Source organism: Lathamus discolor, chromosome 6, assembly GCF_037157495.1.
Source record: "Lathamus discolor isolate bLatDis1 chromosome 6, bLatDis1.hap1, whole genome shotgun sequence".
Taxonomy (NCBI): Eukaryota; Metazoa; Chordata; class Aves; order Psittaciformes; family Psittacidae; genus Lathamus; species Lathamus discolor.
Genome location: NC_088889.1, coordinates 68,414,822 through 68,424,937, shown reverse-complemented (window position 1 = coordinate 68,424,937; position 10,116 = coordinate 68,414,822). Strand labels below are relative to the sequence as shown.

Sequence of the window (10,116 nt, the reverse complement as noted above, 5' to 3'; positions counted from 1 at the left end):
CAAACCCATCCCCCTCCAGCCGCCAGCGCCAGCCCGAGATCGCATTGAAGCGCTCTCGCAAAGGGATCTCCGTTCCCCCCCAGCCAGGCTCCCTCCACTGCCTCCACCCGCCAGCAGCGAGCCCTGCGAGGCCGAGAAGACTTTCTGACCGTGCGTGGCAACTCCGCGCTGCCAGGAAAGCCGGGGGCTGCCTGCTGCGTGCTCGGGCTGCCGCTCGCAGCCGCACACAGGCGCGCTCACTCGCCCTCGCCCCCCCGCCCCTCGGCTCTGCACGCCGCCTCTCCGTTCCCTCTCTCACACACACACGGGCGCGCACGCTTCCTCTCACTCTCCCTTTCCCCGGAGGTGCGCTGAGAGCGGTTTAATGAGGGGGAAAAGTTAAGAGATTAAAGCAATATGAACCACCGTTGCTCGTAGCAGTGCCCTATCCAGAGCAGAGCAGAATCCAGCGAGCACCCCCGCAGGAATGGAGTCGGTAAAACAAAGGATTTTGACCCCTGGCAAGGAGGGATTGAAGAATTTTGCTGGCAAATCGCTTGGTCAACTCTACAGGTAAGACTGAAATCTCTTACAGGGGTCTAACTCCTAGAAATAATGGGAAGTTTTTCCTCACCGCCAGCTGATGAAGGAGGCCGGATGCTTTGGGGAGGTTCATGGTGGCAGGGCTGGGAGCCGTTGAGATACTGCTGATCTAATCTGGATCCTGCAAACTACTGCTGAAGCTTCTCAATATGGCACCCTCGTAACTTCTCTATCTGATTCGTAGATAGTGTCAGTAAATACGAAGGGAAAGATTACCCCATCTCTCTCCCACAAAACCAAGATCCCATCTTGAAATCGTAAGCGGGGGAGAGCAGCTCCCGGTATTCTGGTTCTGTGTTAATTTTGCAGCGCAGTCACAGGATCTTTTCCGCTGCCCTTACCAATCATTAACTAATAATAATAATAATCTTTCCTCGTTTCGATTAGTCTTCTCCTTTGTGTAATTCTTCGTCAGAGGAAGATAAACATGGAGATGTATAAATAATTAATATCCGAACGATTTTTTTTCTTTCTCCTGAAGCTGAAACATATAGAGGGGATGTGTTTAATTATTTATCAGTCTGCCTTGAGAAGCATCCACTTCTATTATAAGTAATACACAACTGCAATTGCTAAACCCAAAAGTATCCCTCAACAGTACGCTTGTGTGTGTACAGAACATTTCTGCTACCTCCAAGCCCTGTGCACAGATAATCGACCCCAAATTATCGCACACCTATGTATGAAGTGCATGAAGCTGACACATTGTGCTCGATCCAATCTGGCCACCTGAGTGACCTCCAGGACGTTTGAGAATAGTCTGTGAAATTCCAGAGTATTTTCGATTGTTGCCTCTGCTACAAAGTACGCCGAAATTTGAGGATATTTTTCTCCCCGAATTACAGAGAGGGAACTGCGGATTTATCTGCCTAGGGCAGGTCACGTAAAAGTCTTTTCTCCCTACCTATGCGGCAGTGGCGGGCACAGGCACAGGGCTGTGCCACAGCATGAGTCACAACTGCTGCTGCCATTTACAGGCATGGGGGACACATCAGTGAGGTGATAAAGGCAAAATGAAGATTGTCATCTTAGTAGGAAGGGGGCGATTTCGAAAAGCCAAAGGCAAAAGCAAGCCATCAACGCCGCAGTGAATATTCTGCAGAGTTTGGTCATACTTGAGTCATTTTCAATGGTCAGAAAATGAAAAAAAAAAAAAAACAAATAAAAAAAAAGAAAGAAAAATCCATAATAATAGAAATATATACATATAAAATATAAAATATAAATATAACGAAGGAAATAAACCTCTTATCACCCGAAAAGATTCAACAACATATAAAACGATCATATCTAGTGCTTTTTAAGAAACAGAGCAAATAATGGAGAAACGGCGTTTGTATTTTCCAGCAGAACTCCGTTTGAACTCCCCCCTTGATGAACAAATGCACGATTTATAAATCTTTTTCATCTCGCGGGACTGAATTACTTTTCTTCAGAATCTTAGAATTACAGTCGTTTTCGTGTCCCTTGTACACTGATTTCTGATATCTGCCCGAAGACAAGAAGCCGGTTCAGGGGGAAAACACTTCTGCATCGACCTTAATTCGCACAAACGAATTCTGAACATAAATCCAAGGTGGTTTATTTTGTCCACACCTTTAAGACCCTTCTTCATGCTGCCGTCTTTAAACATGGGAAGAAATCTCCCAGCAAAAAAAATCAGGATAATTTCAACCGAGTAACTTGGAGAAAATACGGGGATTTTCTCCAAAACAGAAAAGCTTTTGAGCCTCATTCTGCTAATTGTTAGTGCCCATTAGCCGGATGAGTTAACCTCAAAGGGATGCTCCTTGAAGGAGTATTTCCGACGCGAGGAAACACTCCTGAGGGCAGCGGTAGGACAGCCCAAAGGCTTGGGAATGCTCACATCAAGGCAATGGGGCTTGGGTGAAAGCGGACTGTTTGCCTGTCTTTTAAATCTCTCGGTGACTGCAAAAGAAGATGAAGAGGTTCAGCGTGGGACACTTGCTCGAAGGACCCAATCTTGTTTACTGCCGACACGGCATTTGAAAAGCTTTCCCACCAAGGAAGAAATAAATTGAAATGTTCTAAATCCCCTTTCCTGAGTGCCAGGGCTGCGGTTTAGGGGCTCTTTTTAGGTGTTTTTCTGATGATTGAAGATTGCTGCAAATAACCCTTCCAGTTCAGATTCCTGCACATTGTTCTCCAGTAGAAGATTAGAAGATAGGATTCTCATGTAAAAACGAGGAAACGCGGGAGGGAAAGGGGTGGGGGGGACGACACACGGACTGGGGACGACACGACGACACAATGAGATCTGGTTTAAAGCTTATCTGGGGAGGCTAAACCTGCTGAGGGATCCCTGCTCACAACGTGAAGCTATGAGCGATTGCGATCTTTTGGAAAGCCTTCTCTGAGGCCACTCATGTTTTCTTCCCCTGCATGTGACAGCCATTTTGCAAATCCAAAATAAGTAGCAATCCCTCCCGCCCTCCTTTTTCTGTTAACATCTCTTTTGCCCCCAGACCTGAAGCGAGATGCACACCAAGAGCATTCCCCTTTGGTGCTCCTAATACAGCACGGAGGGAATAAAACCTCCTCCAAAGGACTGTCTCTCTTTCCATGCTGTGGCTTTTGGGCTACCCAACATGGCGCCTCCGCAGTGGTTACAGATGATGTCTTCTTAACGCCTCCTACATGTTTAAGGAAAAGTCTTTAATGATAGATGAGCGGTCCCCAGCCCGGGCTCCTCCCCGGGCTCCTGCGGTGGGGTGGCGGGGGGAGCTGACCATGACTAATCCTGACTCCCACAGGTCTAAAGAACAGTTGAAGGTGAACTGAAAACGAGGAATAAATCCTCAACTCAACCCCAAGGGATCCGAGGGGCGGGGAGCAGAGGGTTAAGCCCCAGGTGGTCGGGCGGCTGGGGCTTGACTTTCTTCTGGTGTCGGGCAGGGTCCTAGAGAAGAGGCAGAAGCCAGGGGACACCATCGAGCTGACGGAAGATGGGAAGCCCGTGGAAATGCCCGAGAAGAAAGCCCCATTGTGCGACTGTACCTGCTTCGGGTTGCCCCGGAGGTACATCATTGCCATCATGAGTGGACTGGGATTCTGCATTTCCTTCGGGATCCGATGTAACTTGGGAGTGGCCATCGTGGATATGGTCAATAACAGCACCATACACCGAGGAGGAAAAATTATCAAAGAGGTGGGAACCCTTCCCTCGCAGATCCCACCTCCTCGCAGCACGGCCTCGGTCGGGCACCCTGAGGTGCCCCCCGCACCCCAAGGGCGGCCCCGCGCGCACTGCCCGGCCCCTTCCAGGGCGGAATTCGTAAAGGAGAAGCAATTTCTTCCCGTTATTCCTAGTTTCCCTTTCCACTTTCTAGCCCCGTTTTGCGGAACTAATTTGCAGACACATTTATTTTTCTTTTGCCCTCATCCCACAGACACTTCGTACAACAAGCGGAGGGGCCGGGGGAGAGCAGGGCGCCGGGTGAGCTGGTACCAGGGGATGCACTGTAACAGGGACGGGGAGGGGAATGTTGTACAGGAATGTCTGAAAACACCGGGGTGGGAGCGTTTGCTTTAATAAAGACCCGTTCTCCCGTGCTAAAGCAAGTTACAGCTTAGGGAGAAAGCAGAGTTGCTAAGTACAGGTGAGGATTCAATACACAAGACAGGAGCCCAGCCCTAGAGCAGGGGGGGTGGGTGCCTGCAGCAGCAGCCGAGGGTCCCGCCGGTCCTGTGTTTCCCCGGGGCTTCCCGGCTCGGGGCACACGGGGATCTGGTCACTCCTGAGCCGTGCGTCGCAGGGAGGCCAGGTGCTCTTGTTGTTCCTACTGTTAATTAGGTTTGTAGCCGATGTAGGTGGTGTATTTGCCGGGCTAAAGCAGAGCCAGCAGCGCGGTGTGCCACCGCCGGGGATAGACAGACACACCACCCCCCCACCCCCCCACCCCGACTGCCCGGTATAAAAGTACTACGGGTGGATGCTTTAATCCGGCACGATTACAGCCTTCCTTTTTCCTTTCTCTCCTTCTCTGCCGGTCCGTTGCGTTGGAAGAAAGCAAAGTTTAATTGGGATCCGGAAACAGTTGGCATGATCCACGGCTCTTTTTTCTGGGGATACATCATCACCCAAATCCCCGGCGGGTATATTTCGTCCCGGTTGGCAGCTAACAGGTAACGGCGGCCTCAGCATCCCCCGGGGACGGGGAGGGGGATCAGAGTGGGGCAGGGGCCGGTCCCCCAAGGCAGGAATACGCGTGAATCCTGAACTTGAGGATGTGCCGGTGCCTTGATCACCGACCTTCAGACCCTCCTGTTGGTTTCTTTTTCTTTTAAGCAGTCGTTTAAGGAGGTTGTGGCAATGATAGTCAAATATTCAGAGGCAAATTCAACGATTCATTATTTCGTCAAAGGTTTTGTTTTTTTTAGGTTTTTGGTTTTGGTTTTTTTTTTGTTTTGTTTTGTTTTTCCTCACGATTGAAGGACAGAATTTTCAGGTTTTTGATTTATTTTAATGAAAAAGAAAACCATCAGCAGGAAATTTTCCATTCACGCACAAATGAATTTAGAATGGTCGAAAAAAGCATGTTTCAATGAGGCTTCCACAATGAAAAGGAAGTGCAGATGGTGCAGGGACTTAAGGACTCGTTTCTATGGTGTCTGGCAATTTCTCAAGCACCCAGGGTGCGATTCTACCTGTTAATTAGATCCTCTGAGTATTCAAGACACATGAGGCTTTCACATCCATGCTTAATGCCACGGGCTCATCGTTTGCAGAAGTAGCCAAGGTCCTAATGCTACCCTTCAAAGCAGTTACTGAGTGCAAATGGGTACTAAAATCAGCACTATCCAAGTTTAACTCTGCTTAGGAGTGTGCAAAATCAGGGGTAGGTCTTGTGTTGTCTAGGCTCACTTGTGTTTGAGAAAGGGGTGGGGGGAGAGGTGAGCTACAGCAAAAAATGCTCTCCCCAAGGTAAATACCCTTTAGACAGAAAGCCTCACTAAAAATGATGAGTGTTTACTAATGGAGAGATGCTCTGTAACTGAGATAACCCTAATATCCCTCCTTTTATGGCAAATAATCGCAAATGCAACATTGATTAATCTGGGGTACCCGTTGCTTACCTGTTTGTTTACAAGTGCCACCTTTCTGACCCTGGCTCAGAAATGTAAAAGCTTATCTTAAATGACAGTTATCAGCCACCTAAAGGGTTCTTTCCCTTTTCTTCCTCTTGAGCATTTTTGCATCTTTACACAGTAAAAGAGTAAAGGAGTCTGTAACTCCTCAGGATTAATTAGTGCTTTGCTCGTGTAAAGAATGCAGAATTAGAGAATCCCAAATCTGCCTTCACTGAGGTCATTTGAGTCAACCCAAGTGTAATGTGGTGTAACCTCAAGGATTTGCAGGACAATTCCCAGGAAAATTCAGTAGTAGAAACATAGCCTGGCATAAAAGTGAGACAGATTTTCCTCTCCACAAACATTTACACTCACAACACTAAATGAGTACTAGTCCCAGTTAGTAACCTGGTGTATTTTAACTCAGCAATTTTCACAGATTAGTGGTTGGTTATTATTATGGTGGAAGCCTCTGAGACAACTCCAACACAAGGCAAATGAATTTGTAAATCACAGATTTAATTAAAGGAACGAGCTATGGCATACATACCAGTAATGGCAAATAGTAAAATGCGGATAGTTACTGTGATTTATATTTAGCTTGCAGACAAAAATGCCAGAGAAGAGAGTTCTGGGTCATCTGAGGTAGTGGTTGAAATAATAGCACACTGAGGAGGCCAAACCTCCAAGTTAGTTCCTGAATGCTACAAGTAGATTTTGACATCTATATGTTCAACTTGAACAGAATGACTGTAGGGTAAAACAGCACCCAAAATAGGGTGCATGTCATCAGGTCCATACCCTTTCCAAGAAACTATGCAAGAAAGTTAGACAAGTGCATATACAGGCCTCAAGGCTGACAGCACCAAAGCAACATGACCTACTCTAAAAGTCTCTACTGAGACACGTTTAGTGCTCCAGCCACAACAGGTCCTTTCATGCTGTGGTGGATGGCAGACAAGGACTTCTTCATATTTTTATAAACCTCATTTAATATCTTGGTGATGTCAGTGGTTTCCTTTGCATTCAGAGCAAGTCTGAATTTGTACAGAAAAAACAAGTTTCAGATGTGCTGTACATAAAAAAAGAGTAGATCATACAATCGCATCACCAGCCTCAAGATGATCTGTGAGAAACTCAGCCTTGAGCTCAAGAAAAAGGGAGATTTTTAAGATATTCATTCGAGGAAGGGAAGGAGATAATGGTGTACATGGAAAATGTAGCAGGAATGAGAAACTGACTCCAAGATGCTTAAAGGAAGAAAACTGGGAGGAACGTTCAGGTGCACTTTGTGAGCTTAATTTGTTAGTGACAGGGAATTGCTGAGTGTAGGGCACCAAGTTTGCTTGACATTAAGTCAGTCTAGCAACCAATTATAGAGATTGGGTTGACATAATTTGATAGTTTTACTGAGGTATACGATACAGAAGAAATGACCCTCCTGTGGTATCAAGTAAGCCTTTCTACACACAAGGCATTAATTTCAAGTTGGGCTGAAACCCTTTATTTTGATTCTTCCCCTGTTTTAAAATGCTTAGTGCCAATCAAGAATTAGGAACCCTGAGCTCTGAACTCTCTAATATATTTTTGTGCAAGTGAGTCTGTTGGTGGGAAGCGTTTTACTGAGATCCTTTGCTAATTGTGGAGCTCAAGGCTGCTGCTGCATGATTATTCTGCTCAGCCTTGACCCACTGCTCTTATCATGCATAGCTCCACTTCTGACAGATCTGATTCAGTGACTTACAGATCTACAAGTAGTAAATCAGGTTTCTCAGGAATTTGTACTTGATAGTTTTGATATCAATTTATCTCATGCTGCGTCACTGAGAATTTTCTGTTATAGAGTATTTTCAGCCCAACACAATGTAAAGCACTTTATATAGAAGACGTGTTTACATGGCTGTAGCACCAAGAAGGTCAAACAAAACTGTTCAAAAATTCCAGAGAACAGTCAGAAACAACACTTCTCCTGAGCACTTACCTCTCAGGTAGTCAATAGAAGTTGGGTTAATATGTTACAAAGGTCAGTGCTCCTGAACACTTTCAACCTTTATTGACTTCTGTAGGAACAGAGAACCTTCAGTATATTGCAAGACAACATCATCTTCCAAAAGACATGGATTGGGCCTCAGGTGCCCCTTCATTTGCAATCAGTGAAGCTTTAAACTTGCATCCTTTGAGTAGTGTGTGAAAATAGAAGAGGATTCCCTTTTGCCACAAGAGGCTGGAGACCTCTTCTCCCAGAGGAGAATCTGCCTCTGGAAGATGCTCTATGCAACCAACCACAGCAGGCTGGGGGAATGAAGGGAGTATGATGTAGAGTCCCATGGGTAGAGTTTGCTACAGCTATCCCTTTACTTGGGGTTAAGATCTCAAAGAGCAATGAACAATAAGCCCTGTCATCCATTAATCATGACATGATGATAGCAGAGAGTATTGAGCAGGCACTAGCAGTTTAGAGAGGAGGTACCTTGTCACTTGGACATCCAGGCTGGCAACTCATCTAGGTTACTTTTCCTATCTGAACATACATACAGCCTTACACTAAACAAAGCTACTGGACACTGGGAGTAGAATTCATGGTCCCTGCAGAGATCTTTACATAACTATCTTTATTGCAAGAAAATCACCCAAGATTCAGAGGTATGGAGACTGCAGGGGCAAGGATAGACAAGCAGATTCCAGAGACAAAACCAAAATTATATAAAGGTTGATTGGTCACAATCCTTTCCAGTTAGTAATAGCAAAGCTTTATTTCCAAAAAGTGAATGAAATGAGATTTTTGTTTGTTTGTTTTGTTTGTGGGGTTGGGTTTTTTTTGAGATTATTGGAGATTCGGTGTCATGCTTTTCACTATATCACAATGGATTTTGACTAGTGTCAGCAGGGTTTTCAGGAGGAAGGAACTAAGCTGCTTTCACATTGTTTAACAGTATTTTTCTTCAAAGAATACAGAACACATGAACATTCAAGTGTGATGCCCTACACCATGTATCCACACTATTCAGTCAGCAAAGCTATTACTCATAATGGCAGTTAGTGCCATTAAAAGCACATAGATCTCATTTGAATGCTTTTTAAAAACAGGTTTCAATATCACCATTACAGAGGCTCCCACCAGAGGAGTTGTCATCATATAATTACAATACACTGTGAACAGAAAGGGTATGAAGTGCTAACAGTCCTTCAACCCCACCTCATGTGAATTTCCACTTAGTCCATGAAAAGAAATTTTGATAGGGCTAATCAGAATTCATACAATCTTTACAAGTTTTTTAAAACAATCATCATTTTTAGTGACTGAAATCTTAATAAAGAAGAAATTTGGGGTTTGGTGGTTCTTCACCTTTATAATTCAAATTTTGATTTAAATGGAATGCATTCAAACATCAGTGGCCAAGATGTTGAAATATTCTGCAACAATGCTATGAAGGCAGTATTCTGATAAGAAATTCAGAAATGTCATCTAATAATTATATTCTTTTGTAGCATTTAACAACTATATTATAAATGGATTTTGCTGTACTGAGGCTTTGAAAATAGCAAACTGGTTCAGTTTTTCTTCACCTTGAGCTCCTCTAGGAAGATTTATAGTGTTTATCTAAGTTAAAAAGCACTTCAAATCTCAAGTGTATTGTGTTGCCCCCAGAATACGCATACCTCTGCCTGTGTACTGTATGAGGACCCCAGGTTACTCGGGGTATTGGCCAGGTCATTCCATGGTGTGATGAAACCCATTCTTTTTTGATACTATTATGATACTGCTGAGTAGTCCCTAAACAAACCCTACTGTGAGCTTCCCTTTCTGGAGTATGTATGCATGGAGTATATATAAATGCTGATAAACTTGTGGGTACCAAAAGGACGAGACAATTAAGTGATATACGAAATACCATTCAGTAAACTAAATTGTTTGATAAATATGACTCTTAAGTGCAAAGCAACACCAAAGAGGGGGAAACCATCCCAGAAAAGCTGAGTGGGATCTTAAGTGCTAGGCAAGAAACCCATCATGAGCTTCCAACATAATGCTGTACTAAGGAAGTCACTATAATCCTTTTCTATTTTTCTGTATTTAGTGCAGTGAGTATATTTAGGTCAAGGACACTGACTTTGGATTGCGGTGGGTATTTTGGGTACGCACATATTAATATCAGTGTTGAATAATTAGAGATTTATTTAGAGATCTTCAATTGCTTAAATGATAATAGTATATAACGGCACATAGTGAAAGAAATAGCAAGAAATATATATTCAGGATATCAGTATATAAAGAAGAATGCTAGGAGGCAATCTGATTACAATGTATGCCACTGGAAAAATCACTGAGAATAATGTCTGCTTTAGTCCCATGGGAAGGTAATAACAAGAACCAGTAAATTGTAGCTGTATAAATAAAAAAAGCATAAATATTAACAATAATGACTAGGCACTGTTGGTCCA

At 44.3% G+C, this 10,116-nt stretch overlaps 1 protein-coding gene across 1 annotated transcript in view; it reads left to right on the top strand.

Moving 5' to 3' along the window:
- The first annotated feature begins 466 nt into the window (after window positions 1–466).
- Window positions 467–10,116, top strand: part of SLC17A6 (solute carrier family 17 member 6) — a 33,513-nt gene continuing 23,863 nt past the window's right edge. Inside the window, exons 1-3 of the mRNA XM_065686057.1 lie at window positions 467–552; window positions 3,499–3,751; window positions 4,610–4,728. Of these exons, the coding sequence (XP_065542129.1) occupies window positions 467–552; window positions 3,499–3,751; window positions 4,610–4,728 (458 nt within the window). The remainder of the gene's footprint in view (window positions 553–3,498; window positions 3,752–4,609; window positions 4,729–10,116) is intronic.